Source organism: Mustela nivalis, assembly GCF_964662115.1.
Source record: "Mustela nivalis genome assembly, chromosome: 4".
NCBI lineage: Eukaryota > Metazoa > Chordata > Mammalia > Carnivora > Mustelidae > Mustela > Mustela nivalis.
In genome coordinates this window covers 69,115,399-69,137,929 of record NC_139023.1, presented here as the reverse complement: position 1 = coordinate 69,137,929, position 22,531 = coordinate 69,115,399, and the positions used below count along the sequence as shown (strand labels likewise).

Genomic DNA, 22,531 nt, shown 5'->3' with positions numbered 1-22,531 from the left:
TGTTTTTTTAAGCACGTCCCAGATGTAAATTCATGGTCAAATTGTCCCTCTATAAAAGCATCATATGTAAATGGCTTCCAATATGTATCTCCATCTAAATCTGCATTTTTAGTTATCAGTTGAAAGCTTCAGTGTGAATTATCCCAACCCCTTCAAATGCAACATAAGCCCAAACTGAAACCACCTCCTCCTTTTGTTTAAAATTAAACATGTCCCCAATACTCTGCCATTAACTCAGGTTAAAATCTAGGCACTCTTTTGGATTTCTTCTATTTTCACCACTCCATCCACTGTTCATTGATCTTTTCACATGTCTGGCAGACTTTCTTTTTCTTTAACACTGTCATTATATAGTAGGCGCTTAATTACATCCACTCCAGACTGGGTATAGAGCCTCCCCAAAACTCCAGCACTAAGCCTTCAGTCTCCTTCCCTTCCAGTCTATCCTCTACACCATGGTCATTCATTAATTCAGATCATTTGTTCATTCAACAAATACTTACTTAACATTGACTATGTGGCAGGAGCTAGACGTGTAATAAATGAAATGTTGGAGAAGTGAATCTAATACCGGTTCTTCACATCAGCTTACTAAACTTCACTGCTTCTTCTCTCTCTCTGTAATGACAGCCTAACCTCCTTAGTTTCACATCTAACTTCTCCACAAAGGCTTCCAAACCCTTGTGGGAATGGAATTACCCCCTTCTCCCTCAAGCAGCAACATACTGATGCCTTTGCGACTTTCCACATGCTATTCTCCCTCTCAGTAGAATGTCTTATCTTCCTTGTCTGCTTGATCATTTCATCCTTCAGGCTTTATGAGAGGCTCAGGTACTCCATGAAACCTCCCTGATGAATTCCTCTCCCATCTGTGAATCACACTCTTGCCTCCCTTATTCCTGCCCCTTCCACATCTTTGCTTATTGCATGAGTCAAACTGTCACATATTACTTGTTGATCTGCTTCCTTATGGGATAGTAAGATTTTTTAGGACAGGGATCATGCCCGTTTGTCTTGTTACATTTGCATGTTCCCTGTGTCCCACAGCTTGGCACAGGAGAGCCTGGTGCAAGGTCAATGTTTAATATCTATACTGTTAAACTTGGGGAATAGGAATATAGACCCAGGAAAATCTATAGGCGAGTTTCTCTGAACTCTGGAATACACTTCTAACTTTTTCAGACATTATAAAACAAATGGTATTTTAAAAATATCGTTCTTGCTGGAGTGATGTCATCATTATGGACTTAATGTTTATGTCCTCCCCCCAAAATCACATTTTGAAGCCTCAACTTCCAGTGGCTGTGCTTGGAGATAAAGCCTCTAAGGAAGTAATTAAAGGTCATGAGAGTGGGGCCTTAATCCAATAGGATTAGTGTGTCCTTGTAAAAAGAGACACCAGTGAGCTCACTCTCTCTGTGTACACAAAATAGAGGGTCAAGCGAGCACACAGAGAAAAAGTCAAAGAGAGCTCTCACCAGAAACAAACTGGCTAGAACCTTGACCTTGGAATTCTCAGCCTCTGGTACTATGAGATACACATTTCTGTTGTTTAACCCCCCCATTCTGAGGTATTTTGTTAGGTTATAATCCAGAATAATCAGTATTTACTTAATTAAGAATGAATATACATAACCTACATTTTGGCAATAGGTAAATATGTAGTAAAATATTACACCGGGATTACATAGCATACCTAATTTATAGATGTTGCCTGGTAAAGCTCAAAATGAAGAATCAGAGAAATAAGGTTCAGAGAACAGAGAGGAAGTGATCTATTCAGATGAGTAGTTAGTTGATGTCAGAGTGCCAGCCTTCTTGCTTCTCTTTGAGTTTTTCTCTACTTTGCCATTTTTGTCTCTGCTTCAAGTTTTAAATGTCTTTACAGCTTCCAGATATGAAAAAAAAGTATATATATGTGTGTGTGTGTACACACACACAGACACATATGTATAAAATATGCAAGAGAGATTAAGAGAGAAGAAAGGGAAGGGACCTTTTATTTTTTATATTTATTTATATATTCATTCTTTTTTTTTTTTTTTAATTGAGAGAAAGTGAGAGAGGGGATAGGGGAGGGGCAGAAGGAGAGGGAGAGAGAGGATCTTAAGCAGACTCCAAGCTCAGCATGGAGCCTGATGCAGGGCTCAGTGTCATGACCCTGAAAATCAAGACCTGAGCCCAAATCAAGAGCCAGACACCCAAGAGCCACCCAGGTGGCCCATGAGAGGGGAGTTTTTATTTTTATTTATTTATTTATTTTTTTAAAGATTTTATTTATTTATTTGACAGAGAGAGATCACAAGTAGGCAGAGAGGCAGGCAGAGAGAGAGAGGAGGAAGCAGGCTCCCTGCTGAGCAGAGAGCCCGATGCGGGACTCGATCCCAGGACCCTGAGATCATGACCTGAGCCGAAGGCAGCGGCTTAACCCACTGAGCCACCCAGGCGCCCATGAGAGGGGAGTTTTTAAAACAAAGTGACTAACAACTAAAATAGCCGCAATGACATAAATTATGCAAATTAACCTAATGTAGAAGGCTTGAAAATACAATGGTAACTACAATGCTAGCTTTTCCTTGAAAATCCTGTAAATGGGGATTTTCACATCTCTCTAAAGACCACACTCACAGGCCTTAATTTACTAAGTCAAACCCCAAACATTCTCTAATCTGGTATATCAAAGAAGAGACAACTGATTGAAAGTTCTGTGCTGGGTTTTCTTTTTTCCTCCAAATTGTATAACTTATTTTCATAAATATCATTTATCTCAACCATCGGACTTGCTGTAAGGCACATATACACAGATAACTGGACTATATCTTCCTTTAGGGACTGATGTGGAAAAGTGCTCAATTATCAAAGTAAACTTCTTATATCACACAGTGAATAAAATTATATTCTGATTTACACATATTATAAGAGATTAATGCTTTTACACAATTTGAAATTAAACTTGAAATACAAAGCTGCCACCTAATTTTATAACTGACAAGTGAGAACTATGAAAATGTATGCTGTACAGGAAATACCTTTGGATAAGAGGGACAGAAGGAAAAATCACTGGGCGAGAATAGATAAAAACAGGCACCTTGACTGTCACTGAAATTCAGGAGGACTAGAAAAGTAGTGGCATTTTTAATTTCGTAAAAGACATCGATACAGGTTTAACACATACTTACCAAGTCATGGCAAAGAATATGCTAAGTGCTTTTAAACTGATACCTATGGGGGAAGGACACATTTGGAGAGTAAATTATGTACAAGAAGCATTTTAAATATGGAAGACTATCAAACTCTCCAAAAGTTCTGCCCATCAGAGAACTTTTCCAGCCAGGCCCCACAGCAGGATGGCAACTTCTTTCTCCAGAATCTTTTAAAAATGTATTCTAGGAACTTTAAGTCGTAACCACACTTCCGATAATCTCTACGTGTGAACCATGTAATAAGATACAAAAAAGTGTTTTTGACAGTAACTCACAGGACTGTGTACAATCATCTGTTGTTATAGACTAAGCAAGTTATTACGAAAAGATGTGCTAACCTCCCCCAATAACAGCTATTTTAGTAAACAAAACAAAAGGGAAAAATGGACAGTGTTTTAGGTCCAGAAAAGTTTGACCCAGTTGGCTGAGTCTCTACAATGTTGAAATACATATGAATGTAAGCCATGTTAAAATTGGATACACATGCAGTGTTTGGAACCATGAAGAAAGTTTATATCCATGTAAATAATTTGGCATTGGCATTCAATATTTTCCTCATTCCTTTGCCATGTTTAAATTTGATGTGGGCCAGGAATCTGAAATATGAATATTTCTCTTTGCCATCTCAAAGGACTTGCTACGATACAAAGGCAATATGTGCCCATGAGTTCCATGTGGGTGGGAGTTGCTCAAAAAACCCTCAACCGAAAACAACAGAAGTCCCAGCTTTCTACCTGAAGCTTACCTCTCTGCCAGAGTTTGTTGTTCGTTGATTCCAACATTAAAAAGTACTGGATACACATGGAGCAATTGTCCCTCTTTAATCTGTAAAGGCAGTGCCTCAAACATCCGCGCGGGAAGCTTCACCTCCACCACGTAATGTTCACTGTGGATAGAGGAGGACAAAGAGAAGAATCCTTGCTTATTTCACTCACTGCTATGTTAGAGTCATTGGAAAGAAATAAGGAGTTGGAATGTAGAGCTGATTTAGGTTTGGGGCCGCTATCTGCTTATTTTCTGGCATTAATTCATTCGGCAATCATTTTGTTCACTTCACTATTAAATTACTTGGCATAAAGAACTATTTACAGTTTAAAAAAAAATTCTCCATTTCTCTGAGTTCCTTTAGGAAAGGAAAAATGTTTAGTTCGTTTGTATACCAGCGTTATGTGCCTAAGAGACTCAATATTTATTTTCTTGATTTAATTATTTTTAAAACCCAGTCAATCTCAAGAATAAAAAAAGTAATTTAATGATGGATTTTTCAATATAGGGAAGCTAATAAACCAAATAATTTAAGATATTTTTGAGGATGGCCTGATTGTTCCTGTTATTGATAAACCTCCCTGTTTGTGATGGCTTGATGGAAATGAAATGATTTCATTACATAAGATGTAACCTTTAGGGGTTTCTGATCATTTTTGCAACATGAGCATATCACAGGAATGTTTCTTTCCCCCCCACTGGAAATTTCCATTGAAAATTACCCCTAATGTTCAGTGCTGAAAATTTAAATTAGGATTCACAGAACATGGTCAACAAGAAGAATTGCTTGTATATTTTTAAACTTGACATCACTCAATGCAGTGTGAACTGAGTATTGAGATGTTGAAGAGTTTTGCTCAGAATTTATGAAAATCCATGTGTTTTTGGAGCTATTTATAGTGCTGAAATTGTAATACATGTATTGGAAAAAGAAGCACTCAACAATTCGTGAGTCTCTTTGTGGAAATATTTTTAGTTGTCTAGTATAACCATCCTGAGACAAAACTACTCCAGATGATGGACTCAGACTTATTTCTTACCTGAGCTTGGAACGAGAGAACCAGGAAATACCATGAATCCAGCAAGCAGGGATGTTATTATTAGCACTACCCTCAGATGAATGGACACATTATTTTTCTTTTTAAAATTGCTCTCAGTGCCCTTTAAAAAAGCCCAGCTAACAGAGTGCTGATGTTTATTTATTTCAAGTCTTTCAAGAATCTGAGAATAATTAATGAGTCCGTCCATGTGTAAAGGTTGCGCTGAAGGTGAAACATTATATAATGTTTTATGATAACTTTTTGTCAGTTTTATTAAAATAGAACCGGCATGAACTCATGCATTTTAAGTGTCTAATTCAGAGTTTTAGCAAATTTATAGAGTTGTGAAATCCTGACTATAATCCAGGTTCAGAATACTTCCGTCACTTTACAAACAATCTCTCATGCCTGTTTGCTTTCACACCCCAATCCCACTGCCAGCCCCGGGAAACCCCTAATCTATTTTCTATCTCTGCAGATTTTACTTTTTTACCTATTTCATATAAACATAATCATATAATATGTAGTCTTTTGTATCTAGCATTTTTCATTTAGCGTGACGTCTCTGAAGTTATTGTGTTGTAGGCTGTATCAGTAGTTTATTCCTTTTTATCCCTACTTATAGCATTCTATTGTATAGATTAACCACGTTTTTGCCGATGTATTCACAAGCTGATGGCTACCTGGGATACTTTGCAATTTGGACTGTTATGAATAATGCCATCAACATTCAAGCATTAGTTTCTCTGTGGACATATGGTTTCGTTTTCTCTTCGGTACGTACCTAAGAGTCACATAGTAATTTTAGGTTTAACTTTTTAAGAAACGGCCAAACTGATTCCAGAGTGGCAGCACCACTCTACGTGCCCACCAGCAATGTATGAAGGTTCTAGGTTTTCCACATCCTCGCAAAACACTTTTTATTGTCTGACTTGTTGATTGTGATGATTTCCACTGTGAGCGAAGTGGTATTGAATTGTGGTTTTAATTTGCATTCTCCTAATGACTAATGATGTTGACCATGTTTCCATGTGTGCATAGCCATTCATATATCTTATCTGGCAAAACATCTATTCAAATCCTTTGCCTACTTTTTTTAATAGTTGTTTTTTTTTTTTTTTAAGATTTTATTTATTTACTTGACAAACAGAGATCACAAGTAGGCAGAGAGGCAGGCAGAGAGAGAGGGGAAGGGAAGCAGGCTCCCTGCCGAGCAGACAGCCTGGTGCAGGGCTGGATCCCAGGACCTGGGATCATGACCTGAGCTGAAGGCAGAGGATTAACCCACTGAGACACCACGCTCCCCCTGAATGCAAGTCTTTTATCAGATATATGATTTGCCTATATTTTCCCAATTATGTGGCTTGTTTTTTCGCTTACTTAGTGATATAATGATATTTTTGCTTCTTAATAGTTTGTAATTTCGATTAAATCCTACCTATCAAATTGTGTATTTTATGAAACTAGAATTTCTGGTCCTATCTAAGAACTCTTTCCCTAACCCAACTTAATACATATTTTCTCCTAGAAATTTCAGAGTTTAAGCTCTTACATTTAGACCAATTATCCGTTGTGTGTTAGTTTTTGTGCATGGTATAAACTGAGGTTCTAAATGACTTTCCTGTGTATGGATAACCAATTATCACAGCAACAGTTTTTGAAAAGTCTCTTTATTCTCCAATGAATTGCTTTGGCACATTTTGTCAAAAATCAATTGACCCTAAAGGTAATAATTTACATCTGGGCTCTAAAGTCTGTTCTGTTGACCTATATGTGTATACTTATGCCCATACTGGAGGGTCTCCATTATTGTGGTTTTATATTAAGTTTTGAAATCAGAAAGTGTAAGTCTTCTTTTGCCCTTTTATAACATTGTTTTTGGAATTCTGGGTCCTTTGCATTTCCATACAAATTTTAGGTTTAGTTTGCCAATTTCTGCACAAAAGACTACTGGGATTTAGCCAGCAATTGCACTGAATCTATAGATCGGTTTGTGGAGAACTGCCATCCAAACAATATTGAGTATCCTAATCTAGGAACACGGCCTGTCTTTCCATTTATTGGATCTTATTAATTTCTCTAAGCACGATTTTGTGTGTTCTGTGTACAATTCTTAGAGTACTTTGTTATATTTGGTCTGATGTAATTATTCTTTTTGACGCTATTGTGAATGAAATTGTCATCTAAATCACCACTGTTTCCAGCAACTTTTTAGGAGTGTGTTTTTTTTTTTTCCTGCTTTCCAATCGAAATCAAGTCAGCCCCTCTGGTAGTGAAACTGCTGGTCCTTCAGCCTGTATTAACCCCTTAAAACTGTGTTGACTGAACTGGGTTTTATGGGAGCAACTCTGGGCAAGAGTGCCACAGATACCATGTATGTGTCTTAATCAATATCCACTGGTTTTTCATTATAAGTACTTGTAAGGTTGTGTGCACATTTGACTTATTTCCTCGGTCTCAAGTTTATTGTTTTTTGGCAATTCTGTTCAATTGCAATGTTGCTGTTTGGAGAGAGGGTTTACCAAACTGCTCACTTTGCCATATTCTGTGAGTTCCATTCACATCTGGTTTCTGAATTCTGGTCTCTGAATTCAGATATAGCCTACAGACTCCCTCAGAAAAGGCGTCCGTCCTCTGCTATACCAAATGGCCTGGTAAACTTCCCATATCAATTGTGATAAAAGTATCAGTTTCCCACTTTTGATCATATAGAATGGTACTATTTTCCAGGTGTGTATATGAACAATTTTATTCTTCTTTCTTCCAGTGAAGAAACTAATGAAGCATTAGTTCACAGTTGATATATTTAGTTTTATGAGGATATTTTTTCTTTATGTATATGAAATAGTCACCTTTCATTCAGTCACGTTTCCCTGGGCAACCTTTATACAAAGTTTAAAATAACGTATGTTTACTATAGACAAGAAAGCAAGTTCAGTTTGAACTTTTATACTTACTTTCTTTTCCAACTCTCTCCACCACGAAAAGGATTTTCTCTTTGCACATTCATATTTTTTCATTATGATCTAAGAATGTTTCAAATTTCAAATATCCTCATGCAGCACTGAAAAGTGCTAATGCCAGAATGGTTATAATTTGGTAGGTTCTGACTAAAATGATTTACCACAGGATATAACTCTTCTGTTGGAGGTCTACTCTATGCACCATCATTTTTCTTAATTATTTCTGATATTTTGCCTATCATTCACTGACCTTCGAAGCTATTTATTTAAAAACATTCTCGGAAATTTCAGTCTGTGAGTGAGTTGTCAAAAATAATTAAGAAAAATGGTCGTACATGCCCCTGACACAGAAATAGATCTTTTCTAAAATGTTGCTGCTTTTAACAGAATTTAATTTAAAGTCATTTCAGGAATTATGACTCTATTAACCAAATGATTCCAACAAAAGTAAAAACACCTAGAGCTTTGGACTAGAGTGTAAGAAAGAGAAAAGTGTTCTTCTCGTGCCTGCTAGTCTTTCGAAATCCCTCATATTTCATGGGAGACCATCACCATGCTCACCTCACTATCGCACACATTTATAAACATTCATGAACCTTCTCGTTTTTCAAGATTTTCACCTGTTCTGTCACTTACATTCATTTCTCCACCAAATGGGGAAAAAAGGAACAGAAGAAAATTTTCCAAACCAAACCTTAATTCTCTTTGGCTCCTCTGTCAGGAGTTAAAACAAATATCTAACAAAGCCTGGTCCCAAGGAAATGGGCACCACTTACCGCCTTCCTGTTATAACTGGCAAGACATCATTGGATTTGGCTTCAATTATTTTAAATGCGACTTTCTTCAAATCTGAAATGCCAACAGCCATGTCCTCTAGCATTCCGATTTCATCACCTACACGAGGGAAAAGGAGCATTGTTACAAACATACTATTTAAAGAAAATGTCATTTGGAACTACATCTCCCTGCTGGGATTTGTTCTAGCATTTTAGTGAATGAGTTTCTGAATGCAGTGAATATACTCTAAACGCTTTTCCTCAGAGGTTGAAGAATTTCACCAGTGAAATAAGAACCATTTCAGTGGACTCCAGCAGTCCAAGTACCCTTTAAGGGAAAAGAAAAATGTATACAATTGCAGGAAGACTACAGAGAAGTTTTACTCCTTTAGGAAACAGAGTATCATGCAGCTCTCTTTCCATTGACAGGCATGATATTTGATTTCTAGAAATAGAGATAGATCCACACTATCCAATAGAAATATAATGCAGATCACATAAACAATTTTAAATTTCTTGATAGACATATTTTTAAAAGAGTAAAATTTATAAATATGAAATTAATATTAATAATATTATTTTACTCTGACTCAGTATATCCCAAATATCATTTCAGTTAAAAATCAATGTCAAATTATTCATTTTTTTTATAAAACTAGTTTTTACTAGTCTTTGAAACCTGGTGTGCATATTTAGTACATATTGATTTGGACTAGACACATGTCAAGTGCTGAATAGCCACACCAGGCTATGTATTAAATAGTGCAGTTCCACACATTAGAGAGTTGGGACTTTAAAAATCCAGTCATTGAAACTATGTTGGCAGAGAGAGCCTTTTATATTAAAAAGCCAGATGTCTGCTCAGACTCCACTATTCATACTCCATGAAATAATCTATAATTCCATTTTCAAAACATAATGGGGGGGTGCCTGGGTGGCTCAGTGGGTTAAAGCCTCTGCTTTCGGCTCAGGTCATGATCCCAGAGTCATGGGATCGAGCCCCACATTGGGCTCTCTGCTCCGCGGGGAGCCTGCTTCCTCCTCTCTCTCTGCCTGTCTCTCTGCCTACTTGTGATCTCTATCAAATAAATAAATAAAGATCTTAAAAAAAAAAATTTAAAAAAAAAAAAAAAACATAATGGGGGTAAGAATACAGTTACAAGGTCAATGAATGCAGAGAACTGAAAGTTACATTATCTCTGTAATGCTTAGGTCATCGAGGTTTATTCCACATTTTTATGTTTAACTGCAGAATCTATAGATCAAATATCCTTATGAATGAGAGTATGAGTTTAACATGTACTACAGCGATACTCACTATATGTACTTAGCAGTCCTTCATACTGCACTATCAATCCCACTGTGTGAAGCTGCTGTAGGAACCCAGGGTCATGCAAACTTGTGTGTAATTTAATGATAAAACCACAAACCAATCCAGCAAGCTAGAATAAAAGAAAAAGAAGTCATTGAAGAAATTGACTGGAGTCAGCAAACTTTAATTGAAAAATCCTTAAGATTTTTGAGGCATCACAGAATTAATTAAAATTTTTCAAGTATGTGAAACATTCATGAACTAGTGGAGGGCATGGACAGTTTGGTTAAAATATTCCCTTTCCTTCGGTCTCGCTTCCTCCACGTGTAGGTCTATAAAACTCAGTTGTGGGTGTTGAGGCAGAAGGGAAAAGAAAGGCCCCCAGGACAACCACTGTGACGGACACCAGCCTCGATGTCATGAGACAGGGTTGGCTGAAGGCAATGGAAGTGGTCCTGTTAAATCTTGCCTCTAAGCATTACTGCCCTGCAAACTTATTTTATAGACAAACAAAACGTATAAGAGACCATTATGAGGTCCTGTCCTGGGATGCCTTAGAGAGCTGTAGAAATGGGAGATGGCAAACAGATCCCTTCTGCCAGCCTCGGCCGCCACCCAGGTGCAAGGCAGCCACCCCTTTCCTTCCACCATATGCTGTGTGGAGACCTCAGGGCATAATATGATGACGGGGGGGGGGGGAGGGGAGGCCTTTTCTTCCCTGATTCTCTGCACTGTGAAACAGAGCATACATTTCAGAGACTTGGCCACCTCTCTGCAGAAATAAATCCTTACGATCTCATAAGCTGTTTCCGTTCAGTTCATGTTTATTATGGATTAGGAAAACGGATACTAAAACTTCAAGTAAGGAATCCCTTTAAAAAAAAAAAAATGAAACTACCAAAAGAAGACCTCTACCATCACCAAGGATACCTTTTAGCCACCCAGCCCCATGCTGTGCTCCCGAGAGGCACCTACTGCTTGGCTGAAGACGATGTCCCTTCTGAGCGTCAGCATCAAGCCCTGGGGCAAGCTGTGCGCAAGTTCCTGAAGGAGCACGAAGGTCAGGGACTGCTTGGCTCGGCTCACCACTTCTCCCATGCAGTCCTTCAGGGTACGGATGAGGGGATACAGCTGTTCATACCAGTCCTCTGCAGGAAGGAAGGGGGTGTAAGAACAGGAGGACAGATGAAGGTCTTGGGGATGGAACCAGGTTATTCTTCTTAGTCAAGGTACCCACACTATTAAGGATTCACAATGATTCGATTTGAAGAGGTCTGATCCAAATCTCTTTGAATTCCAGATGTCTGCCGTCAGCCGCCTTTGGATCTCTCTGCTGGGCATACTTACCGTATGTACAGTAGAACTCCTCTCTGGCCTGCTCACCTCCAATCTGGGGACCGCCTGTGGCCTAGTGGGTAGTGTCACCAAACTCCTTCCAGGCTGGAAACCAGTTTTCCTGGACTTTTTCTATGATCTTCACATTTTGGGGACATTGAATTAGTTCTACTGTTGTAGAACGCACCAGACGGTTACTGTCCCCAGGCCCTCTGTCTTCATCACTTGGCTTCTCTGGATCCATTACTATCCCTCTCCTTCCAGTCATGCCCTACCTGAACCTTTTCTTAACAGTGTCCCCAGAGTCCCTGGAGGGGACTTTCTAATCTAATCTAATTCCATCCCATCATTCACTCCCTTCCTGCCCTACTTTAAACATTGTAAAGAAAGGGAGCTCACTGACAGCAAGGAATTTATGTTATAATACCTGAGCCTAGCATAGAGTCTCACATATAGCAGATATTCAATCAGTTTTATTTTTATTTATTTTTTATTTATTTTATTTTATTTTATTTTAAGATTTATTTATTTGGTAGAGAGAGAGAGAGAGCGAGTGAGAGAGGGAACACAAGCAAGCAGAGTGGGAGAGGGTGAAGCAGGCTTCCTGCTGAGCAGGGAGTCTGTGGGGCTTGATCCCAGGACCCTGAGATCATGACCTGAGCCACCCAGGTGCCCCAATCAGTTTTAATTGAATGAGTAAAGTTATAATAAATATAACAAAAGTTTTTGGTTTTTATTTATTTATATTTTTAAAATATTTTATTTATTTGAGAGAGACAGAGAGAGGGGTGAGAGAGAGAGAGGGAGAGAAAGCACAAGCAGGGAGAGCAGCAGTCAGAGGGAGAAGCAGACTCCCCACTGAACAGGGGGCCTGACATAGGGCTCCGTCCCAGGACCCTGGGAATATGACCTGAGCTGAAGGCAGATACTTAACCAACTGAGCCACACAGGTGCCCCATAACAAACGTTTATAAAGATATAGGCAAATATGAAAAAAATCAAGTGTTTGACAATTCAAATAGGCTTTCTTCAAATCAGGTACAAAACTGAAACCGTCTGTGTTTTTTGTATGTCTAGATACTTGACTTGTTTCAAGTATATAATCATGATGTTGGCATATGATATGGGAAAAAGTTATATTTTAGTTTATTTGGAAATCAAGGCCCTGATAAATGTCAAATCCTACACATTCCAGACTGTGTGACATTTCATTAACATACAAATAAATTAATAGTAGTATGGCAATGAAATTTAATAGATATGAATGTATGTTGAAAATTAATTTTAATTCAGGCTCTGAAATGATATGATCTTCTCAGCACAACAGTGTAAGTTTCACCATGAATGATGTAAATGGTCAATAACCAGTTCAGACCTTGGAAGAGTTACAGGGAATGATACAAACAATCATAATCACTATTGTACCTTATCTACCATCACTTAGTTATTTTATTTTGTGTTGTAATAGATTAAATGAAATAAACCAAAATGGTTGAAAGAATAATTAATGACCCCAACTTAATAATAAGATGCACTCTTGTTAATACTTTATGTAAATGCTTATGTGATGCTATAATGCAAAATACGTAATGAGTTATTATTTTAAAATATTGTAGAATTACATGTTACGATAGGAATAAAAAAAAGCACCAGACAAAGGGGAATACAATGAAGGCCTATTAAATCTGTAATCATTTAATGAAGGACTCACTTGTGGGCAGCCTACAATGAAATTTGGATAACGGTTATTTAAAACAAGCATGGGCTAATTATTGATTTTTATGTCATAAGTATATGTAAAAGGGCTTATGAAGGTACATAAGTCTTATTTTCAGAATAAAAGACACATCAGTAGACATCTGAAAGGAATAGTCCATATTCTTTTTTTTTCATATTTACATTCTTCTATCTCCTATTTCTCTCCCACTCTATAATTCCCAGTATGAATGTTTACATACATATATTGATTCACTGACACATACGTATATACACTAGGAAAACAAATATTTCAATAAATTGACTGAGATTTACATCTTAGAAGAGAATAGACGGCAGCATGATTTTGTTTTGCGCTTAGGTCTGTAGAGACCAGTTTCTATTCAACAATCTCCAACATAAATAAAGCTTGTGTGCAGTAGGTGGCGCTGCCTTATTAGGCTGAAGTAGAGCTAGGTTGTCCCTACTCTGTTCAAGTACCTGATCTATATGGCTTTATACATAGCATGTGAGGGTAGTTTAGGAACCTTGCATCATACTCTCTTGTGTCAAGTGATCAGTAAGTTGGTCAAGGGTGTGATATGTGCTTCCTAGTTAGAAAGTGGAAAATTAACTTAAGGGCACGCTTCTCTTGAAAGACACTCAGTGACAGCTAAAATTTAATATAGCTCTTGGTTCTTCTTGAAGATCTTTCTTTGCACATTTCTTCATTAGCACCAGGATAATTTCCCTACCTACTTCAAAATCTATCCTCATACTTATTTAACCATTTGATTCTTACTCATAAATTGCAATCACATAAAGAAAAAAAATGAGTCTGATTTCTAATCTTAATAGAATTAAACTGAAAACCTGGAAAAAATACACTAATATTTTAAACTTAGGGGCATTGTTAGCTGCTTGCCTAATGTCAAAAATATTCAGTGTCTCCATTTACTATAATTATATACAGTTTTTGTGGCTAAAATTTAAGGCAAATGACAGTATAATAAAACATTAATTCTAAACCATAAAAATACAAGTTTGTGAGTGAGGCAGAATGCCTTAAAGATAGTAGGAAGATTCCTATAGAAAAATATAAGTGAGAAAGCTAACATCACATTTTTTTCTGGCCAAGAAACAATTTAAGTTGAGCAGATACAGAAAAAACTGCACTGGCAAATGCAAATTGCAATGACTACAGGTTCCGGTCCCTGTTAATATTCACTCACTGTAAATCTGAGGTTTTCAAATAAACACAATGGTGTATGACAGGTCAAAGAAAGGCTGGAGTCAGTTCATAAATGGCCTTTTTGCTCCAATGAGCTTTCCAAATCATTCTCACAAAGGAACAGCAAATGCTTTGGTTTTCTCTTCAAAAATATTTTTGGGTGGAGAAAAAAAAGCTACAGCTCTTGACAGTCTTAAGACCATTGTCATTTCCCCTCACCTTCCTGCCTCTCTCTACTTCACAGTTTCCATGGTGCTTACTCTGTTCTCAAGATAAAGCCCATTTTCTGGTAGGGATGAACTGGTGTTCATTTTGGGCCATCGGGTCAAAATAAGAAGTCCTGAAATGCACACATCCAGTTTTCTGAGTTTCATTACTTCAAGTTTCAACTAAGATTTTATACAACACACACACACACACACACACACACACACACACCCAGTGAAGCTAAGTGGCTAGGGGCTCTCCACCATATAGTCACTTTACAAACACCTCTCTGGGAGCTAATCGGCTCAGCAGACACTTAAGTGCCCACATCCTCAATTCTATCCCTCTGGGCTCCTTTCACTGACAGAGGGGACTATAAAGAGAATGTTTTATTGTCTCTATAAAAACTTGCTGAAACTCCTTAACCCGGAGACCAAAAAGCAGAATCTTTCCTTAGGAAAACATAAAATGCATGTGGCTTAGCTGAGCTTTTCCTGAGCTTTGTGAAGTGTCCTGGAAGCCATCCAAGCAGAACCTGTTTTCCAGCCCTTTACTTGCTTCTATAACATATTCAAGTGACGCTCACTGAAGGATTCAAAGAACGACTGCCAGGTGTCCACCCCCACCCCCTCCATACGCCATCTATTTCCTGTACAGGATGTTCACGTCCCCTGAGCTCAATGGCTCTTATGTTACCCAGGAGGAAAATAAAAGAGCCAAATACCAACCAACTGCCGCAGAGCAGAATGCTTTCTTTCCAATTTCTGAGCCATTTTCTTCTCAGGTGTTTGGTCTTCTTTGATCATTTAAAATAATTAACTCCACACAAGCTTACAGCCATTGTTATTTTTGTTATCACAACTTTTCAGGCATAGAAGAAAAGAAAAGGGTAAAGATTGCATGCCCATTAAACTTTATGCAAAGAGAGAGAGAAGAAATGAGCCCAGCTTCTAGGATTCACCTCAGTGAAGAAGATGCTCACTGTGAAGCTAAACAATTAGAACGGCCTCTAAGGAGGACGATAAATTCCCCAAGGTTGTGAGAACAGAGACCAACACATAGCCAAGAGGGCTTTGATACTGTGCTCAAACCTCAGGTCCCACAGAAGGGCCAATGTGTTTGCAGTTAGGGGCTGGCAGTGGCCAATTTTGCTATTCCTTCTCAGAGTCCTTTTTGCTTTGATGGACCTACGTCCTATATCAGCCCACATACCACTACCTAGGTGCCCTCTGAGTGAAGGCCCATTCCTTCAGGCACAATTCTACAATTTGAACAGCATAACTTGGAGGGTTTGGTCAATGATCAGGCTTTCTCTCCACATACTTCACAGCTAAACTCCTTTGTATGAGTATAATACATGTGGCCATCTTTGGTCATAGATCATGGACACCTGCCCATTGCCTCCAAATATCTGGACATACTCCAGCATATAGGCTAATGATGTGCTAGATGAATAATCAGGGAATGAAAAACACCCACTGAGGCCTGGCTGCCTTGAAATGTGTTCCCCAGCTACTCAGAATGCCCTCTGAGCCTTCCTAACCCTTTGGCCATCTTTATCATCCATCTCTTGGCTCCAATCCAGGAATAAAAAAAAATCAATCTGTATTTATATTACTTTAATAAATGCTAACCTATTTCCCTTTTATCACTTTCCCTCCTTTCTTCACTGCCATCAAGAGACACATAGTCATTCGTTAGCCAGAGACAACTTTTTGGAAGTGAGTCGTATGGGTGACACTTATATTTCTAACTCCTGACTGCTACTCTCAAGGGGCTTAAAATATAGAAGGGAAAGTAAGAGGTGTAAAGTAATACTTACCATATAAGGGAGTCTGATAAGTGCTATAAAAATCTGGGACCTGACAAAACATGTTTAGAAGGAATAAGAGTTTAGAGGCAACAGAGTTCATGTCTGGTGAGAAGATCATATTCATTCACAGCTGTATTGTTGACTGAACATTTAAAGGGAATCCTGTGCAGATGGAGTTCAAGGAAGCTGCATGGCCAGCAGGTAGTTAAACACCCATTGTGCAAAGCTTTGTAGGATAAGTCTGGGAGGGGTGCATCATTTGGTGATATCAAGTCCCATAAACAGATGTTATAAACTGACCAAAGGTTATTGTACGAGGACTGGAAGGGAGGAGGAGAGGGGCTGACATGACTGAAGGACTTGGACAAGGCAAGAATACATGGAAATTGGGGCACCTCAGTGGCTCAGTTGGTTACGCGAGTGGCTTCGGCTCAGGTCACGATCCTGGAGTCCCAGGATCGAGTCCCACATCGGGCTCCCAGCTCCATGGGTAGTCTGTTTCTCCCTCTGACCTTCTTCCCTCTCATGCTCTCTCTCTCTCTCAAATAAATAAATAAAATCTTAAAAAACAAAAAAGAATACATGGAAATCATGTTGAGACTGAAGCCATGAGGGGGAAAAAAACCCAATAAAAAAACTTACTGGGTAGTTACCATAGCAGGGATAGAGAACAAGGTAAGCAGGGGTAGGGAGGGAAATAAGAAGGTACAGACTATGTGTGAGCGAGAGCCAAAAGCTAAGAGGCAAGGTCAAAGCTAGAAATAATGGGTACTGGTAGGGCAAATGGGAATTGGGTTTATGATGTCCCTAGAGAAAGGTTGCACAGAGAGCAGTCTGTGCCTTTAGAGCAGTTTAAGGCCCCAGGGGTATTCACACAAAGACTAGACATGAATCTTAAGATGCAATCATGATCGTGTCCACTGAACTATCATCCAAGGTAAGTGACTGTTCTTGGCACCTTCCAGATGCATTAGAAATGAGTATACTGCTCAACTCAAAACCAGCTACCATGAGAACAAAGGCAACCTTTTCTTGTGTCAAGGGAACCTTGTTTGTTTAAATCCTGCCAGCCGAAGAACGCAGTGTCATAAAACTTTCCAGTCTTGCTCTTAGAAAAATGGCAAAGGAAATGCATCAACCGATATCCTGGTTAAACTTCTCATTTTGTAGCACAAAGTGGAAAGCCTTAAGTAAATTCTGCTAAGACAGTTTCCAGGAACTAAATCCATTAATCAAACAAGCTCTGTGTTTGTTGTAGCACAGAAGTTTTGAATTGGGGGTTATGATGAACCTGGAGGAGTCACACACTTGTATCCCTTGGGCATATTTTGCCTTTTGGTCTTAAAAAAACCTGTAATCTCAGGACTCTGGCCTACAAATATGCTGAGCATTTAAGAATAAGCTGCATAGGTCATAGATCCTGATGATCTGAAATTACCAATACATCGGCATCAGAGAGTGCCTGTCATTTAAATTTTGTGCCTTATCTAAGATTGAGAAGACAGAAGGAGTGGATATTGAGTCCACTGAAGCCTGAGTAGAGCACAGAAATCCAGAAAAGGGAAGAGGCGATGCACTTCTATCCTGAAGTAAACAAGGTGAACATAGCAGTTTTCCAGTAAACTTCAAGACCCATGGTATATACTGTACTATTTTTTAAAAATACGTCTATAAATGCAACAAAGACTCATGTACATAGATTTAACTTATAAGCACTGAGAAAGCAGGCAAGGGACCAAACACGCTGTAAGCAATACTATTTCTCAGGCCATTCCATTCAATAATCATATGCCCCAATGTTCCCACAGGGGAAATGTGAATCTCTTCTTTCTGTCCCTATCTCACTTTCACTGTGGGTATGAGCATCACCAGATTTATGATAAAGTTAAGTAATTTTTCAAGTGTGATTTATGAATACATGGTAGTTCTTAATTTTTGCCTAAGGTACAATTCCATAATAAAACTTTAACAGATATCTACAGGATTGATTTTCATAAAGTTATAATACCACCAATTAGAGTCTAATAAAGCTTAGCATTTTGTTAAAAGGATGACAGCAAAAAATTATCTGTACAGATTAAGATTAGTGATTTTTTTTCCTGGAAAGAACAGAAGCAAGACAGCATAGTAGCTAGAACAGGCTCTCAACTCAGACCACCAGGGTCAGAAGTCAGGCTCTGCTGCTGGACTGGGCTTGATAGTGCACAAGTGTTTTCAACTTTCTACTTCTTCATCCATTAAATACATCAAATTATTTTTATGAGTGTTGCAAGAATTAAAGAATATAGGTAATATTTTTTAAAGTTTCTGGCACATGTTAAGCAACCCCCAAATCTTAGCTACTACCTTAAAAAATTACTACAATAATAAACTAATTTATATGTCACCCAATGACTTCCCACCTGCTAACATTGTTGCTTTTGCTCTTCCTTCTCTCCTATTTCTGAAGATGAGCTGTTCGTTCTCCAGCTAAGATGAGCTTCTCTCTCCGTATACCAGACTCATCTCCTCTCATCTACTTAGAAGTATCACTCAAGCAATTCTCTCCCCTTCTTCCTACATTATCAGTATTTCTTTGTTGCCAGAGCATTCCGATTAGCACCCAAACAAGCCATTTTCTTCCCATCTTTAGAAATGGCCCCCACATGACCCTATTTCCCTCGATAGCTTCCACCCTATTTCTCTGCTTCCTTTCATGGTGAAACTTCTCAAAAGAGTTTTCTATAGATAGTGTTTCTAGTTCCTTTTCTTTCTCTTCCTCTTAACCACTCCACTTAGGTTTAGTCTCCATCCACTCTAGGGAATTCTCGTCAGTATCACCGGTGACTGTTACACTGATAAATCCAAAGTTACTTAGTCCTCGTTCCACTTTCAGCAGCATTAGGCATGCTGATCACTTCCCCCTGGAATACTTTCTCACCCTAGATGTCAGGAAATCATACTCTCCTGGCATCCTCCTACCTTACTGGCCATTCCTTCTCTAACTCTGTGGCTGGTTCCACCATTGTTTTTGACTGTTGACATGGAAACATCCCCAGTTGTAATCTGTATGTTAATTCCTTTGCTCTGAACACTCAACTCTTTGTTGGCATTGTTCAGTCTCACAGTTTTAAGTACTATTTATATGTTGACAATTTACAACTTTTTAATTAAATTTTTAATTTTAATTCCAGTATAGTTACCATACAGTGTTATATTAGTTGCAGGTATACAATATAGTGGTTTAACAATTCTATACATTACTCAGTGCTCATCATGATAAAAGTACTATTTATCAAAATTTGTGTCTTTAACCTGAACCTCTCTCTCTTAAGTCCCAGATTCTTATATCTTACTGCATACCTGAAATCACCATGTAAACTTCGCATATCCCAAAAGAGCTCCTTGTCACCACAAACCCTGTTCTACCCAATCTTCACCAACCAGTAAATGGCCATCCCATGCCTCCAGCTGCTCATGCCAGAAATTGTTCAATTATCCTTAACTCCTATTTTTTTCTCATTCTCTCACCCAAACTATCAGAAAAGTCCATTGGCACTACCTTCAAAATAAGTACAGAGTCCAACCGCTTTTTATAACCTCCACTGCCACCTTCTTCTTGGTAGTCCAAGCCACAATCATGTCTCACCTAGACAATTACTTATTTGGTTATATAACTTGACAGATTACTTACATTCTCTTTCTAACCAGTCTATACCTCGTTCTGCCTTCCCATCTATAGCCGAATCTCAACATAATGGAGTAGGTATTAAAATTTATGTCATATTAAGTTACTCCTCTGTTTAAAACCTCCCGATTGCTCTTATTTTTCTCAGAGTCAAAGTCAAAGTCTATGCAAAGGTCCTACATGATCTTTTCTCAAAGCTGCCTGTATAAATTCATCTTCTACTCTCTTCTTTTCACCTTCTCTATTCAAACCAAATTGGCATTTTTGCTGTCTACTGATGATGACAGGGCACTATTGTCTTAAGACTTTTGCACTAGCTCTTTTTTGTACTCAATATATCTTTCCCCCAGATATCCACATGGCTCACATCTTTTCCTATTTGTCTTCATTCTAATATCAACTTCTCAATGAAGCCATTGACCACTCCTTTAAATTTCAATTCCTGCCCTCCAACAATATTCCCAAAGCCTTTTACCTTCCTCCATTTTTCCATATTATTTGCTGCTGTTAATATATTGTTTAAATTCTCTTAATTTCTTCTATTAATGTTTCTCTGGGACAAGAATATGAACCCAGGAGGGAAGGTGTTTTGCCTGTTTTGTTCATTTTTTGTATCCTCAGTGTCTAGAATAGCACCTGGCACATAGTAGCTACTCAATTAAAATATGCTGAATGACTGAAAGAAAAAAAAATCACTCAAAATAATGCGGTACCTATATTATCATAAAACAGTAGAAATGGAAGAAACCCCCAGAACTGTTAGATGATCTTTAATTTACCAATAAATTAAGGTCCAGAGAATGTAAGTAATCTGTCAAGTTATATAACCAAATAAGTAAGTTGAGGACTTGCCAAGAATCTTGACTCTGAGCTAAGTGTTGTTTTTTTTTTTTTTTTTTTTTTTTTTCTAAGTGTTGTTTTGTTACATCAAATTCACTGCACAATATTTAAGAGAAGCATTAATTTTCTGACTGGATATTTGAAAATTTCATAATCTATAATTATTATTGAAATTCTAAGTTTATAATAAAAATATATGTGGTACCTTTTGATTATTTTTTACTAGTTTTATGTTTTGTTTTGTTTTTTTAGCTTTTAAGTGTACATTTAAAGGTTGTGGGGTTTTTTTGTTTTGTTTTGTTTTGTTTTGTTTTGTTTTTACCTATTGACCTAGGAGTTTTTCAAAGCCTGGTTCATTGATGTTTCTTTCCCAATGTAATTCTAAACTTTTATGTGTAGAAATTCATGACATTCAGGAATATTAATACTTAAGCCCTTTGATGAAAATGATGCTTTGTGCTTGGATCTTTGCACTTTGCCAAATAAAAGACATGTTTCATATTATAAAACCACTGAAATAATTGTCTAATGTTGAGTATAAGTTTTGGTAATATAATGATTTTCATGTATATATGCATAAATATTCACTATGTTGAAAATACTCAATAATATAAAAAATACCTACCTAAGCATTTCTTGTCAGGTAGCAGTTATAGATCAAGGTAACTAGGCTTTTATTTCATAACATTGATTTCTATTACTTGTCAAGAATTATGTCAGGTTCTGGAGATTCAAGAGCAAATCACAAATACTTGGCATATTTTCTCACAGAGCCAAGTCTAGTAGAGGAGATAATATTTAAAACAGCATTTGTAATAAATCAGAGATTCAGAGGCTGCAAACTAGTGGCCCATGGGCCAGCCTTACCTGGTCCTCAAAGATATTTTATTTGGTCTTCCTCATATTTTGATGATTTTAAAATGTCAATTATTGACATTTTAAGAATTTGGATGTTTCATATAAAAATTCACATTTACTTGAAAAATCAGAAGATACAGCGATTTTAGTTTCAGTTTCCTTTGTAGGAAGGATTGGCTAGAACTGGAGTGGTGGCCTTTCTTTTTGGAGGGATATATATTGTCCCAGTGTCTACCCAATTCAATTGACTCATTCATGTTACCCTGTATGCTGCTTGAGGGCCTTTGTACTGGAAACCCTTATAAAAAGCATGACTACATAATTTGCAGAATTCAATGAAAAGTTAAAATGTGAGAAACTTCCATTCAAAAGGAGTAAACAACCTTTTTCCTTTCTTCCTCAGTGGTATATCTCTCAACCTGTCACGGTGAAATTCTATTTACTCTTTCATGTCATGCTCCCTTAGGCTCGGTGATGCATGTATGCAGAGTCTCAAAGGTACCCAGACTGATTCTGAGTATTTCACCCCTGCACCCAAGTCCTTTGGTGGGTGAGAAATGGGACAGAAAGTGGTCATTGGGCTGGGGCAGGGATGGGGAAGCTGGGCAGGAACTGGAGAACCTGTGAGGCAGAACCATAGGTGAATCGAATCTTAAAGCTCCAGGCACAGCCTCCATTGCTTTATTGGAATTTATTTAAAACACAAAGATACAACTTTTAAAAATGCAAGATGGTGATTACAAAGCATTAAACCCAGAGCAGAGGGCCCTGCTGTGTGCAGGACCCTGTCTACTTGCACTGGGACAAAGCTGTATAAAGGGGCAGA

At 37.9% G+C, this 22,531-nt stretch overlaps 1 protein-coding gene across 14 annotated transcripts in view; it reads right to left on the bottom strand.

Moving 5' to 3' along the window:
• Positions 1 to 22,531, bottom strand: part of INPP4B (inositol polyphosphate-4-phosphatase type II B) — an 837,179-nt gene that overhangs the window by 79,255 nt on the left and 735,393 nt on the right. For all 14 annotated transcript variants that reach the window (XM_082727238.1, XM_082727234.1, XM_082727229.1 and 11 more), the window contains 4 exons: positions 11,035 to 11,207; positions 10,066 to 10,189; positions 8,748 to 8,865; positions 3,949 to 4,089 (listed from right to left, as the gene is read on the bottom strand). In XM_082727238.1, the coding sequence (XP_082583364.1) occupies positions 3,949 to 4,089; positions 8,748 to 8,865; positions 10,066 to 10,189; positions 11,035 to 11,207 (556 nt within the window). The remainder of the gene's footprint in view (positions 1 to 3,948; positions 4,090 to 8,747; positions 8,866 to 10,065; positions 10,190 to 11,034; positions 11,208 to 22,531) is intronic.